This window comes from Lutra lutra, chromosome 1 (assembly GCF_902655055.1).
Source record: "Lutra lutra chromosome 1, mLutLut1.2, whole genome shotgun sequence".
Lineage (NCBI taxonomy): Eukaryota > Metazoa > Chordata > Mammalia > Carnivora > Mustelidae > Lutra > Lutra lutra.
Genome location: NC_062278.1, coordinates 167,357,161 through 167,372,034, shown reverse-complemented (window position 1 = coordinate 167,372,034; position 14,874 = coordinate 167,357,161). Strand labels below are relative to the sequence as shown.

The window sequence follows — 14,874 nt, the reverse complement described above, 5'->3', positions numbered from 1 at the left end:
TTTGGCTCAAGTCGTGATTCTAGGGTCCTGGGGTCAAGTCCTGCATTGGGCTCCCTGCTCAGCGGGAAGCCTGCTTCTCCCTCTCCCACTCCCCCTGCTTGTGTTCCCTCTCCTGTTGTCTCACTGTCTGTCAAATAAATAAATCTTAAGATAAGAAAAAATCCAGACCCTGAGGCCCTGCCAGGTCATTCTGAATCAGCATCCTCCCAGCACTGGGGTGCAAACACCTGTGGTTTGAACAAGCTCAGTAGCCCCTGGTGTCTCCTATTTGGAGCTTCTGTACCACCCTCCTCCTCACCAACTCTGTTGACTTGAGGTTCTCCCTCAGGCACTGAGCCCCTTTCTTCTGACTGGCCACTGTGGTTTCTGTCCACCTGCTGATCTTATCTACTGCTCCTGGTGCTCTGGGAGTTGGAGGTGGGGGGGTGGGTAGGAGGCATTGAAGGCAGCTTCACCCCTGCATGGACTGCAGCTCTGAGAGCCCTGGTTCCCATGGCAACCTCCTTAGACTCATCCTCAGTGATAGCTTTGCCCCTTCTGTGGGCCAGCTTTAGGGAGGGGAGATCCAGCAGGCACCCCTAAAGAGTAATGAGTGACACCAGAGTTTGCAAACTACAGATGTCTGGCCATGTGAGTGAGAAAGGTGGGCAAGGGATAACACACCCACACACACACACATACACACACAGACCATCGAAGCCAGCAGTTCTCAACTGGGAGTGATTTCGCCCCCTAGAGGCAAATGGAGACACTTTTGGTTGTCACCACTGGGGAGGGGACCTACTGGCATCTAGTGGCAGAGTACAGGGGTGCTGCCAAATATCCCCCGCAGCAAAGTATTTTCCAAAGTCCAGAATGTCAGTAGTGCTGGAGGCCGAGAAACCGTCCCCTAAAAAAAGTGACTTCCGCTTACATAAAAATGTAGTGTCCTTTTGGAAGCTCAGCTTTTACATTCGAGCTTTTTTTTGTTTTTTGTTTTTTAAAGATTTTATTTATTTATTGGACAGACAGAGATCACAGTAGGCAGAGAGGCAGGCAGAGAGAGAGGAAGGGGAGCAGGCTCCCTGCTGAGCAGAGAGCCTGACGTGGGGCTTGATCCCAGGACCCTGAGATCATGACCCGAGCTGAAGGCAGAGGCTTGAACCCACTGAGCCACCCAGGTGCGTTCCAGCTTTATTTTACATTGACCTGCGTATCGGGCCAGGTACAGCTTCCAGTCACCAGTTAGCTCCTCTAAAGCAGGGCTTCTCAGACTTTCTGGTGTGAGGCCAGTATTTTCTGTTTAGTTTCAGTCTCTTGGAGAATGATACGTGTGGAAACTACACTGGCAATACTGCAAAATGAAATAAAATGACAGAGGCATGAGAAACAGAAGCCAAGTCCAAGGGCCGGATGCTTGGATGCTGTAGCAAAGTCAAATTGCTGTACCCACTGCTAACCGTTTATTCTGAGTTTGAGCTTACCTATTGCTGTCCATTGAAAAACGGTTCCAGAAAGGCGCAGGTCCACAGGTTGCCACGTTGTGCAGCTCTCCTCTTCATATGGCTGAGGCTGTAATTGCCTCACACTCCCTAATCCAGGACCCAAGCAGCTCAGGACCCCCCCCCCCCCCCCCCGCAATGCCAGCATTTCTTTGTACCCCAGGGGTGGCCCCCACACCCTCTGACTTTTTCAGCCAGCCACCTCCCCGCCCCCCGCTGCTGCCATCACATGCTCCCTGCAGGGGATGTCCCCAAACACGTCTGCTCCCTGAGGGGACATCTGGAGCCACTTGTTAGGCAGGGCTGATTTTGCTCCCCAAACGTGTAGAGGAAGAGCCTGGCCACCAGCGCCTGGTGGAGCAGGCTAGAGGCAGAGAGCCCTGGGAGGCAGTGCTCTGGAGAGGGAGGCCCTAACGTAAAGGCTAGAGCAGCAAGAGGTCAGGCTTTGCTGTCAGGCAGTCCTGGGCTCAGCCTTCGGCTCTGCTGCTTACCGGCTATGGACCTTGTACAGGTCGCTTCTCTGGGACTGAGGGTCATTTCCTTAATACTGCCTTCCTCCAACCTCACAGGGTGGTTGTGAGGATCTGGAGGGACTATGCATATAAAGGTTGCATCTTGGAGCCAGATTCTAGGAAGGAACTCCACACATGGAGGAGGAGGAAGGGGGAGAGGAAGCCCCCCAGGCCTTGCTGGAGTATGGCTGGGTATGAAAATGATGAAGTATTTCCACATTGATCTGGGAACAGCTGCTTCCCCAAGCCCTCCTCCCTCAGGGTGTCTCAAGGCCTCTCCCCCAAGACCCCTGGATCTTCCCTGATCACGCAACTAGGCGGTGAATGCGTGGCCCCACAGGGCCCTGTGTGTCCTTCAGCCACCACCATCACCCTGCCTGGGTCCCTGTGTCTCTGGGAGTTTGGTGGCTCAGGAAACATCCCCTTCCTCCTAGGCCTCAATCTTCCTTGTGTAAAATGGGTGGAGTGCAGTTTGGACCAGGAGCTCTCTCTGGCACAGGATGATTCTAAGAATCTGACCTTCACCTATGTCATTTAGTCAATCTCCTCGTTTCAGAAGAGGCATTCATCTTTTTCTTCTCCAGAAGTCATAATCCTGGGCAAGCAGGCACGACCCGGTCATGGCTGTCACTCCTGAATTAGTGGCAGGGGGATGGGCCTGAGTCACTTTAAAGGATGGAAAAAGGTGTGAGGCAAAGCTCCAAAGGAGGCAGCAGTGGGGACAGCCCGCAGTGGGGTGAGGAGGCTCTTTTGTGTCCCCTGCCTGGGATCCTCGGGCCTCTTTGCTGTCTGAGCACTTCACATGTGTTTCCCCCACAGCAGCCCCATTTAGTAGGTGAGGCGCTGAGGCACAGAGAGACTTAGAGATAGGCTGCAGGTCCCACAGCTAGTGAAGGCAGAGTTGGGATGGGAACCCAGGTCATCTGATTGTACCCTGCCTCTCCTTGGGAGGTGTTTCAGGATTACTCCCTAGATGTCCCATGCTGTGCTCCCCTTGTCCTTCACAAACAGACCTGGGGAGCTGGAGATATATCCCAGGCTGCCTCTTCTCTCACTCACCTGTCTGATCTCCCCCCTCTCTCCCTCCCTCCCGCATAAATATCCCTCTGATCCTCTTCCCAACTGTGCTTTGCAGTGGACCTGGGAGCTAGTGATGAAATAGGGATGCTTCTCTTCTGATCTCAGACCTGGGACCTCTTGCCGTGTGAGTCAGCCGTGGGCCCTGAGGAGACTCGTCACAGTCATGATGGAAAAAGCACAGTCTTTGGAGCCAGAGGACTGAGTTATAATCCCAGCTCTGACACTTCCTCACTGCATGACACTGGGCGAGGGACTTAACCTCTCTGAGCCTTGGTTTACTTTCCTGTAAAGAGGATGTACGTCTCCTGGCTCACAGGATTATGTGTGTTTGTAATGAGTTAGCCGTTTTCTTTAAAAATACTCTGGTCTTAAAAAAATAAAAAAAAATTTAAACATTTTAAAAATTAAAAAAAATAAAACATACCTTGGGTTCCCCACATCTCACCGCCCCCCAACCCCAGCCCAAGCCCCAGCATCTCTTCCCTCTATGGTTGCAGTGGCCTCCTTACTGGTTTCCCTGCCTCTGTCCTCACCACCCACCATCTATTCTTCCCCAGCAGCCAGAGGGATCCTGTTAAAACCTGAGTCGGATCATAGCCCTCTGCTCGACATCCTCCCATAGTTCCCACCTCCCTTAGAGGGAAAGCCCAGGTCCTCACTGCATGCAGCCTGGTCCTCTGTCCTCTGCCCCTGTGAGCCCCTTGATGTTCTCTGAGACATCTACTCACTCAGCTCCAGCCACAATGGCTTCCTTGATCGTCTTCAAATACGCCAGGCATATTCCTGCCTCAGGGCCTTTGCTCAGGCTGCATCTTCTGCCTGGCTTGGAGCTCTGCAGGGCTGGATCCCCCAGTTTTTCCATTTGTCTAAAGACTTGCTCAAAGAAGTCTCCCCCCACACAGTTCTCCCAGCCCACTTTATTTTTCTTCATTGTGCTTATTTCAATGTATATTCTGTTGCATATTCTGTTTATTGTCTGTCTCTGCTAGTAGAATGTAAGTGTTAAACGTTTTATTCTCTTCTGGAGCACAAAAGCTGCTCAGAAACTATTTGGTTGGGGAGTGAATGAATGATGGGGTATAGTTGAATGCGTGGGGTCTGGAAATAAATGGTATACCAGACTGTCACTGCTGTCATCATTATTATCTTTCTCTCAGTGCCTCTGCTGCCCAAGCCCCAGGCAGACCCTAGTTTGGGGACAAGAAGATCCCCTTCCCCTGACAAGCATAGTGATCCCACTCTGACCCCAGGTTTTCCTTTTTTCTGGAGTGGCATCAGCCTGAAACTCTTGGTGTCTCTCGATCCTTGGATGCCACGTGACACAGCAGCCCAGAGGCCTGCAGTGTCCCCAGGGAAGGCCGTGGCACTTAATAAAATCGTTTAATCTAGCCATGATGGATTGGCCTTACTCCACGGGAGCGCACATGGTGGCCAGGACTTCAGATGACTTGTGGTCAGGATTCCTTGTGGGGGCCTGCCGCCTTCTTCCCTGTAAATATTTTGTCAGGGTCCTGGAACAGATCAAAAGCGTACTTGGAACCAAAAGTCCTGGGTTCTAATCCCAGCCCTGTCTTGTTGCTGTGTGACCTTGAGCACATATCTGCCCCACGTGGAGGGGGCATCAAGAGGAATGAATCGTGTCTCCCATCCTAAAGTGTGCAGCTGGCCTCAGGCGGGCCCAACAGCCAGCAAAGAGCAGGAGAATGCCTCACTGAACAAATCATTGTCAAGCACCTGCTCTGTGCTGGGACCGGGCCCAGGATGGAGGTGGTCTCTGCTGTGACGGAGCTGACACTCCGGTGTGGGAGAGAAAGACAATAAATAAATACAAGGGAAAGGGGTTTGTCACATGAGAAATGCTAAGGCAAAAATAAATAAATAAATAAATAAAACAGGGAGGGGTGCTGAGGACTGGGGTCTCTACCTTTCCCTAGTCACAGAGAAGGAAATTTCTGGGGACTCTTTTTTAAGGACACTAATTCCATTCATGGGGGCTCCACCCTCCTGACCTAATCACTGCCTAGAGGCTCCATCTCCTAATACCATCTCCTTGGGCCTTAGGTTTTCAACATAGGAATTTTGGGAGGACCCAAACATTCCATCTATAGTCGCTGCTGATAGCCAGCCATTGTGCCCCCAGGTCCCCTCCTTTCTCTCCCTCTGCTTGAGGTCTGGCTTTGGAGCAGGAACTGCCTGGCATGATAAGGGTTGTGCTGGGGATGAGGTCGGGGTGGTGGGGGGGACAAACCCTGGTCCCCCATCGTGTGTACACCCAGTCTTCTCTTCGCCAGGATGGGGGACACACACCTGCTGACCCTGGGGACATCACTCCCTGCCCGGGCCTCATACCTACCTGCTCTCTCTCCCAGGGCACTGCCATGATATTGTCCACTTATAGCCCAGGATATGAGGCCCAGAGCAGCTAAGTGTTACAGGGCCCTTCTGTGTGGGGGCCGTGACCTTGAAGTTGTTCCTTCCCCACTCTGGGCCTCAGTTTCCTCACCTGCCAAATGGAGACAAGAGCCCCTCATGTGGCACCGTGTATCCCCAAGGATGGACCCAGTCTTTGCCCCCTTCCTTTGATTCTTGCCTCAGTTTCCCAGGTGTGTGTTTCACTGGCTGGTGCCAAGGAAAGAGAGTGGATGTCATACCAGATCCCACATCTGACGCAGATGAACCTTGGCAACCCCCCGATACGCCAGTTGGATGCCCCCACAGAGGGAGAGCCGAGGAGCTGAGGGTCAGGGAGGGGTCCCGTCCCATTGGCCTCTAAGTCCAGGCACCTCGGCTGTTCGGCCCATAGGGACAGCCACGCGGTTGGAAACAAGGTGGAGGGGCCCACAGGCCAGCATTGCCGGAAGCTTGCTGGAGCCCGGCCGTGGGCGGTGCTGCGCCCCCCAGTGCTCATTTCGCCACATTTGCTGTATTTAATCACACCCACGCACAGGCTCGCCGGAGACCGTAACAGAGGCGTCTGTGTTTAGAAAGAACTACAGAGTGGTTATGAGGGTGGGCTTGGGGCCAGCCTGCCTGGGTTCAGGCTCCGAGCTGTGTGACCTGGGCCCTTTGTCCCGCTCCATGCGCCTTGGTCTTCGCAGTCATAACATGAGGCTGATCACAGTCCCCACCTCATGGGGTGACAGAGGGAGTTATTGTGTGCAAAAGCTGGAACAGTGTCTACCGCAGGGTAATACTTAATAAATGCTAGTTATTTTTATCCCCATTTTTCAGACAGGAAACTGCGGTCTGAAAGCAAACGCCCGGCACATAATTAGAAGATAGGTCTTGTGCACACAGAGCCCTCCCAGGCCTTGGATTTGCATTATTGCATGAAGCTGGCTCACCCACCAGGTGTACCCCCTTTCTGGACACACAAGCACCCGGGCCAAGCAGTGCAGGATTAGAACCCAGTGCTGTCGGACTCTAAACCTCCCCACCAGGCCATCCTCTCCCTAGGACTGCGTGGGCAGGTGTGGGGAGTGAGGCCCAGGAATCAGGATGGGAAGGGGTGGCTGGTGCTGGCACAGCCTGACGCAAGGACCCCCTATAGGGCCAAGATGGCGGCATTTCTGTAACCTCTGCCCTAGTGCCCCACGGCTTAATCTGCAGCCTCGTTAATGGTGCCTGCCCAAGCATTTGCTCCTAATTATTGTGCTGTGAAGGCAGAGCCAGGAATATTAACAGGCAAGCCACCTGTTTCCTGGCAGGTGGCCCTGTTGGTGCACCTGTCAGGCAGCCGCCCTGGCCCATGCCGAAAATGCTTGGTGGCGTTTTATGTCTTGGCTCTGAGATGTCTCAGAACTCTCAGACAGATGAACCGCTTCCCCTGGCAAGCTTTGAGCCTCCTGTGGGGTTGCATTCTGGCTCTTGGCCTTGGAGGGGGGTCTGGTGAAAGTGAGGGGGTCTGGAGAAGGGAAGGGGTGCTGGGCTCTGTTGGAAATCTCTCCTCTGCCACCTGGAGGCTGTGTGACGCTGGAGCAGTCACTTTGCCTCTCTGAACGTCAGTGCCCCATCTGTTGCAGGGCAGCAAGGAAGCAGTGATTCCCCACCCTCATACCCGCGAAGTTTCTGATTCAGCCGTAGTTGTTTTAAGCTCCCCAGGGGTCACCTGTGGTAGGGTAAGGCTTGATGCCTATAGAACCCTGAGCTCTGCACCTGAGCTAGGCACCCGGTAAAGGCTGTTTCCCTCTTGTGACACAAGCCCAGCCCTTACCAGTTTGTAGGACATTCTCCCCTCTGTTGTCTCCACAGAGATTGATGATTGTCCGAGTTCTTAATCATTATCCTCATTTTACCAATGGGGAAACTGAGGCCCAGAGTGGGGAAGGGACACACAGAGAGCAGGGGCCAGCATCTCAGCTAGCATAGGCTTTCTCGATCCCAAGGCTCTTGCTCCTGACCAAAGAAAAGTCTGTCTGCCATTCTGCCAACATTTAACCTTGGCAGAGGAAGGGGGCTGGACTTCAGGAGGAACTGGGTTCTGCCCATGTCATCACTGCTTATGTCCCCCGCCCCCCACCCTGGTCCAGTGGCCATTGTTGCTCCTGGGCCTCCAGCAGCGGTTTCCTCCCTGTCTCCCCGCCTTTCCCCTCCCCCGCCAGCAGCCAGAGGATGGTGCTAAATCACAGTTAGACCTCCTCCCTCCTCTGCTCCAAATGCTGCAATGGCTCCCACCTCCCTCAGAGGAAAGCCAGAGACCTTAGGAGGCCCTGCATTCCACCCCCTCTCCCACCCCTCACACCCGCCTCTTACTCCAGGCCTGTTCTGCCCTCTCCCTCTAGGAGCAGCCCCTCCATGGCTCCCTCCTTCTTTTCAGACTTTTCAAATGCCACCTTCTCAATGAGCCCTTTTATGCCCCCCCATTTATTTTTATTTTATTTGAAATAATTGACAATTTTACTTCATTTGTAAATGGCACATAAAACACAGGAATACCCCTGGGGCATTTTTAAGGCACAATCTCAGTCTTTTTTTGTTCCAACTGTATCTTCAGCAGATAGACTTTTCCCTAAATATAATTACAAGAATGGGATCAAGCCAGCAGAGAAGCAGGATTGGTCCCTATCAGCTGATACTCCATCCTTGCGCAGTTTCCCCCGTCGGCTCCCGAATGTCTTGTCACACTTGCTTTATTCAGATCAGGGTCCAGCTAAGCTCCCCGGATTGTATTTGGTTGATGGATTTCTTAATTCTCCCTTAATCTGTAGCAACCACCTCCATGCCCCACCACCTACTTTTTTGTTGTTGTTGTTATTGTTCTTGTAGTTGTTTTGTTTTGTTTTTACCCTAATTACTTGAGGAAACCGGGTTGTTTGTCGTGTAGAAAGGCCTCGTGGTGTCATTTCATACATTCTTCTGTCCCCTGTACTCGCTTGTCAGCTGGCATTTGAGTCTAAAGCTGGATTTAATTCAGGTCTAATTTTGTAGGCAGGAATATGTCACGGATGGTTCTGTGGGCTTCCTTCCACATCCTATCAGGAGGCACATAATGCCAGAATGTTCCACTTTTGGTGATGCTAAGATTGGTCCAGGGGTCCAAGGGCTGTCTGTTTGGCTTTCCGTAATAGGATCTCTTTCAGCCTTCCACTGATGGTCAGTGCTAAATCCTTTATCTCCTTCAGACTGCAAAGAGGTAGTTTTCTAATTCTCTTACTTCTTCTACACTTAATTTGCTGTGGTTTTTCTGCAAAGAATGACTTTCCCTTAGTAGGTTCCCCCCATACTCTTCATACAAGAGGACAGAATAAATGCTTCATTTTTTACCTTCATTTTCTGTTTATAGAATAAGGATCTGGTGCCATCACTACCTCCAGAGGGCCAGATTGTTTTTTCCTTCTGAGAATCACAAGCACTTGGATTTTTACAGTTTTGTAGTCGTTATTTTTTCTGATGCTCAAAGTGACCCAGAGTTGACCAGTGGGAGCCCCTCAAGCTGGTTTCTGTGTCCTGTCAACCTTTCCCTGTCGGTTTGAGCATTTCCTTACTTTCCTGGTGGTTCAAAGATGTTTCAGGATCATCTTGTCACTTTTCCTGCCCCAGTCCTGGAATCAGCTGCTTCTCTGAGGAGCCCTGGGGGCCCTTTTAGTGGGACAAGGTGTTTAGAGACTACAGTCTGGGCTCTAGGGAGACCACCCCTTTATGATCAGTAGCATCTCCTCTCTACTCAGATACTCCTCCCCCTTCTCTATTTATTTCTAGCATGTTTCAGCTCTAACGTGTTGCAGCATTTACCTGATTATTACATTGGTCATTTCTTCTCTGCCTCCCTCACTAGAATATCCTTGATTTTGTTCATGGCTGTACCTCTGGGCCTGACACACAGAAGGTGCTTAATAGATGTCCATTGAACGAGTGAACGTGTGGATAGATGGCCCTCATCCTCTCCTTCCCCCAGCCTGGAGAAGTGTTGAAGATGGGTCTCCCAACCACACACACCCCTCCCCTGCATGCAGGACCTGGGGGCCTCTGTCTTACTTAGATCTGCAGAGCTAGGTGGCAGAAATGTCACCACTTGGCCCACAGGGAAGAAAGGGCTGGCCCTGAGAAGATTAAAGGCATGTCTGATGAGATGCTAATTTGTTTCTGGAAGCAGGGAGGGGTGGTAGCAACCCCAGCTTCTGGGGCTTTGTGAGGCTGAGGCAGGAATGGGTAAAGCAGAATCTGAGGACTAGCGGCGCGGATCTGCGTCCCTCTGTGATGGGTGTCCTTCTCTTAGCCCATCCTTGGGTTTTGTCAGCTCATTTTTGAGAGGAGTCCGATGACCCTGTGTTTGAATCCCAACCTGGCTGGCTCAGTGGCAGCCATAGGAGGAACCTCTCTTGGCCTTGGGAACGAGGAAACAAGATGGCATCTGTAGGGTGAGCACAGCAGGGGTCCTGGAGTATAACCCAGGGTGGGGCTAGAGGACAGCAGAGACTTGCCCAGGGCCACAGTGTAGTCTAGGGTGGGCTGGACCTGAACTCAGGCCTCCTGGCTCTCCCTCTGGGCTGAGCTGCTGTTCACCCCTGGTCACATTTCCTTTAAGAGGTCCTGTGCTCTCCCACCCTCTCCCTGGGGCTGCCATTTCTGTAAAAGGAGCCCTGTGAAAATCTAGGGACCATGGAAGGGCGGCACGTGGCAGGCTGTGGCCAAGATAACAGACGAGCGGTGTGTGCCTGGAAACCAGAACCCCACATCTCCATTCCTGTCTGCTGACTCTGTTGTCTGGCCGGGCCTGCCAGGCAGATCGCTCAGGGGCAGCTAGGAATTCATCATCCAGCTGTGGCCTCCTTTGTCTGAGGTGCAGGGCCCAGAGGCTTCCGCTGAAGGCCACTTGAGGAGCGTGTCCATCTGTGTTCTGTTCATCATTCATTAATTCATTCATTGTGCACTTGCTGAAGCCCTGGTTTGTGCTGGAATCTGGGGCTCTGAGATGAGGAAGGCACTGGATGAGCCAGAACTCTTCTGGGTCCAAGTTACCAAAAATCCAACCCAAACTGGCTCAAGCACAGAAAGGAATTTATTGGCTAAAGCAGATGGAAAGGAATGTTACCGACTTCAGGTATGGTGGGTTCCAGGTGCCAGGAGGACCTCCTCATCAGGGCGCCTGAGGAGGACAGCCTCAGTCCTCCCTCTCCTCTTTCTCCACCACCAGTGGCTCCCGACTGACACCGTTTCTCTGCACTCCCGCCCTCCGTCCCCCAGAGGAAGGAGTTTCCCCCGAGTCCCAGAATAGCCTCTCATTGGATTGACTTGGGTCATGTGCTCATCCCTGAGCCAGTCACTGTGGGCGACATGGGAGGCTTCCGTCAGCAAGCTCTGGGTCAAGGACTCTTCCTGGAGCTGGGGGGGAGGTTCTACCCAGACTGAGCGTGGGAGGGGAGCAGCTTCCCAGGGATAACAGGAGGGAAGAGGAACAGAAGGTCCAACAACGACCCCCTCCAGGGATCTGTGCAGAGGCCAGCTGTCAGAGAGCTCACCACCTGGAGAAGTTGGCCTGCACTGGGGAAGGAGATACATATTGAGCACCTACTGCATACAGATGCTCTGACACGTGGGATCGTCTCAAGGCTCCAGCTGTGGGCCCTTCAGCCTGTGAGGGGGCTTTGGGGTGGGCAGAGTGGGACCTGTAGCTGGGCCGACCCACCTTTTTATCCATGTGTGAATCTGGCCTCTGAGACATCCTCCCCTGTGGGGCGTGTGACATTTGCTAAGCATCCTCCAGGAGATACTGGGGACTGGAACCCCTCCTGGGCCAGACCACCTGGGGGCCCAGTGCCACCTCTCTGCACATCCTTATTTATTGCTGTCCTTTCCCTGTGTCCATCTCAACTGGTCCCAGAGACTGCTGGGGCCATTTGCCTTCTCACCAAAGACAGGGATGCAGGTGGGAAGCAGCCTTGTTCTTGGCTAGAGTTCTTGCTCTGGGCTCAGACCATGTGGGCTCCCACCCCAGCTCCGCTGCTCAACAGTGTGCATGACTCGGGCCTGAAGCCTCACTCCCTGGGCTGAGGTGGCAGGGGGCTCCGCACAGAGCCTGGCACACAGCAGGGGTTGAACAAGAGATTTGTTATGGCCTGGAGGTGGAGGTGGCATATTCTGGTGTCTGGTCTCAGACCCTGCTTTGCCCCTTGCCTGCTGGGTGAGCCCAGGGCTGTCTTGTACCTCTCTCAGTCTCAGTTTCCTCATCTGGAAAATGCAGACCACCCTAGGACCACCCTGGTGCACTGTAATGTTTGTGGAAAGCACTGGATTCCTGACTTCCTTGTCCGACTTCAGCCAGGCCATCTCCTCCATGGATTTGCCTTGTGTACTCACACACAGGGGTTGGGCTCCATGCAGAATAATTACAATATTAATAGCTGCTACTTATTATTTATTAAGCACCTACTGTGTGCCAGACTCAACTAAGTGCTCTTTGCACAGGATTTCATAAGGTCCCACCAGATCAGAGACAGGGACTGTTAGCCCCATTAGATGAGCAAACAGGCTTCGTGGGGCACATGGAGTCAGGATTCAAACTCGGGTGTGCCCATCTCCAAAAACTTGTGTTCTGTGAGGCTTCCACTCACTCTCTGTTTGGTAGGTTGGCACTTTTCTGTCCAGTAAGAGGAAGGGATGCCAGATGCATTTAGAGTTCTCGCTGAATGCCTGGAGCACTCACCAGTCCTCCTGTCCTCTCCACGCAGTCAGCTGGGTGGATTTTCTCCTTCTCCCATGTTTCCAACAAGAGTCACTGGAGATTAAAGGAGTGAAGAGGCTGAGCCTCAGTCTCATCATTGTACACTGATGACCCCAGCAAATGTCTGTGCTGACTGTAGGGAATATGGGACAAGTGGACCCTGTCCTTGTTTCTGGGAGCTCCAGGTTTCGGGAGCGATGGACAACCTCCGGGGGTCTGAAAAGCATTATCGAGACCCAGCAGGCAAGGGCTTCCAGCAAGGAGGGATCTCTGAAGGCGGAGCAGACATTCCCAGGCAGAGAAGTCCAGTGGAGCCAAGCCAGACAGGACAAGTGTCCCAGGTGGAGGGCCTTGCAAATGCAAAGGCCTGGGGGCATCAAACAGCACAGCCTGGGGAGGGCAGGATCGGGTATTGGCAGATTTGGGTGGAAGAAGGGGTGGACAGGGTGAGTGCTAGAAAGGAAGAGGCTGTGGTGGGTGGGGGGTGGGGTGGGCTGGGGCGTGGTGGGGGGAGGTGAGTGCCCCAGGAAGGTTTGTGGCAGTGTTTGGAACATCCTGGTGCTTCACTCCCCAGGCTGGGGCTGTGGTTGGAAGAAAGGACTTGCTGCCACAGATGCCACTGCCGATGCCACCGCTGCTGGCTCTGGGGAGGATTATCTATTTTAGCAACTCAGGAGGGTGGAGGCTGGGAGCGCCCAGCCTCTGCCAGTTAGCACAGGCGGCTCACAAGCAAGCGCACAGAGGAGCGCACAGAGGAGCGCTGGGCTCCTGGAGAGCAGCCGGCTTGGGCGGGTCACGTCCCTGGCCCTGGGCCCCAAGGGCCTGAGGAGGCAATGCTGGCTGTGTCGCTCAAGTGGCGGCTGGGCGTGGTGAGGCGGCGTCCCAAAGGTACGGGGGTGGGTGGGGCATGGAGCAGCCCTGCTGCCTGCCCAGGGGCTGGGTGGCTAGACCTGGATCTGGTTGGGAGGCAGAGGCTGGGTACCCTCCACGTGGGGACCTGGGGCCTCCCTCCCTGCCCTGTCTCTACCTCCTGCCCCATCTCTTCTGGTGCCGTTTGGGTTTCCCTTCAGTTCTGGGGCTCTTACTGAATCTGTATGTGTGTCGCCTCTCTCTGCCACCTTCCACATCTCTCAATCTCTCTCTGCTTTGTGCTCTCCGTCCCCACACCATCTCTTTGTCTCCCTGAGTCTCTCTAACTCTCTGTCCATCTTTTTTTTTTTCCCCAATCATTCATCTAATTTAATGGACTCTATTGTTTTCTGATTGTTGCCCTCTGTCTCTCCATCTTTCTCTCTGCCTCTGTCTCTTTCTCTGTCTCTCTTTGTCTGGTTCTCTCTCTCATATCTGGTTCTCTCTGCCCCAGCCTGTTTTTCCCTGTCTTTCTCTCCTGCTCTGTGTTGCTCTTGTCTGTCCCTCTCCCTCTTTGTCTCTGTCATGGTCCCTCTCTGCATCTGAGTGTCCCCCTCTCTCTCTGCCTTCCTGTGCCACAGTACCCTTCGTCGCCCATCTCACATGGCGTGTCCCTAATAGCCTCTCCTTTCCCCTCTGTTTGTGCCGTGAAGTTGTCCTGGTCAAGCTGGGCTGGCAGGGGTGCTCTGTGTGTGCGTTTAGGACCAGCTGGCTGTGTGCAGGCATTCAGGGTAGGAGGGTCATGGATAAAGGCAGGACATGACCCTGGGTGAGATGAAGTGTAGGCGGAGTCCCTTTGTATTCAAGATCCCATCCTGGACAGGCAGCCCTGGGAGGAGACTCAGGATGGGGGAAAGGCTGGAGTGGGAGTCAGGGCAGGAGGAGCGTGGAGCTGGGAGTCAAGCTGCCCAGGCTGGAAGACCCTATGTTTCATCAATGGCTTCCGTGGGCGGCAATCTCTCCATCTACAACAGGGAGGGGAGGTGGGAGATGGTGGGTTCACACTTCTATGCTGCAGCCTAGAGCTAAGAATAATCATGCTGTTCATACGAACAACAGTGACTGACTTTAATTCAGCGCCACTGTGTGCCAGGCAGTACGTTCACTTATTAAGTCCTCGCGGCAGCCCTGCAAAGTTGGTGATTGTGCAGATGGGGAAACAGGCACAAGGAGGTTAAGTAACTTTCCCAAGGCTACACAGGTGACATACAGAGGCTCTCTCGAGCCGGCTCTCATAACTGCCATGAGCATTTTCTAGACTCAGGAGCCTGCGTAAGGAGGAGCTGCCCCAGGAGTGGTCAAGGGGGCCACAGAGGCATGTTAGGCTCTGCCCTGGTGGTCTGACACCCTAGAGGTCTTCGAAAGCCCCTTCTACACAATGGAGCAGTCGGAACTTAGGGAGTATCAGGAACAGAGTTTGTCTTGGGGCTTCCAAGGGACTCTGGTGTTGGGACCACCTCCAGGGGATAAGCCCCTCCCGCTTTGAGGCCGTTGTCCTCTTGAGGTCCACAGACGCTGAGAACCTGGTGGGATCCTCCCAGGCTGGAGGGATAGACAGATACATCAAGGGCTGCTCCAGATCTGAGCTTCCCCAGGATTATTATTTAGCCAGCTGAATTCTGTGGCTCAGGTTCTGTGCCTGTGGAGAGGAACTATTGTATTGTCTCCAACAGACCTGGATTCACATCCTACCCCGGTTCTTACTTCCTGTGTGGCCCACTCAGGACCTCCG

The 14,874-nt window shown here is 53.4% G+C and overlaps 1 protein-coding gene across 6 annotated transcripts in view; it reads left to right on the top strand.

The window, feature by feature from the left end:
* Positions 1-14,874, top strand: part of GRIP2 (glutamate receptor interacting protein 2) — a 90,933-nt gene that overhangs the window by 23,533 nt on the left and 52,526 nt on the right. For 5 of the 6 annotated variants that reach the window (XR_007129853.1, XM_047743749.1, XM_047743764.1 and 2 more), the window contains exon 1: positions 13,052-13,121. The exons of the other annotated variant lie outside the window; for it this stretch is intronic. Coding sequence is in view for 4 of the 5 variants with exons in the window: in XM_047743749.1 (XP_047599705.1) it covers positions 13,067-13,121 (55 nt within the window). In the remaining variant the exon portion in view is untranslated. Of the gene's footprint in view, positions 1-13,051; positions 13,122-14,874 lie in introns of those variants that run through there. 6 annotated transcript variants of the gene reach the window in all.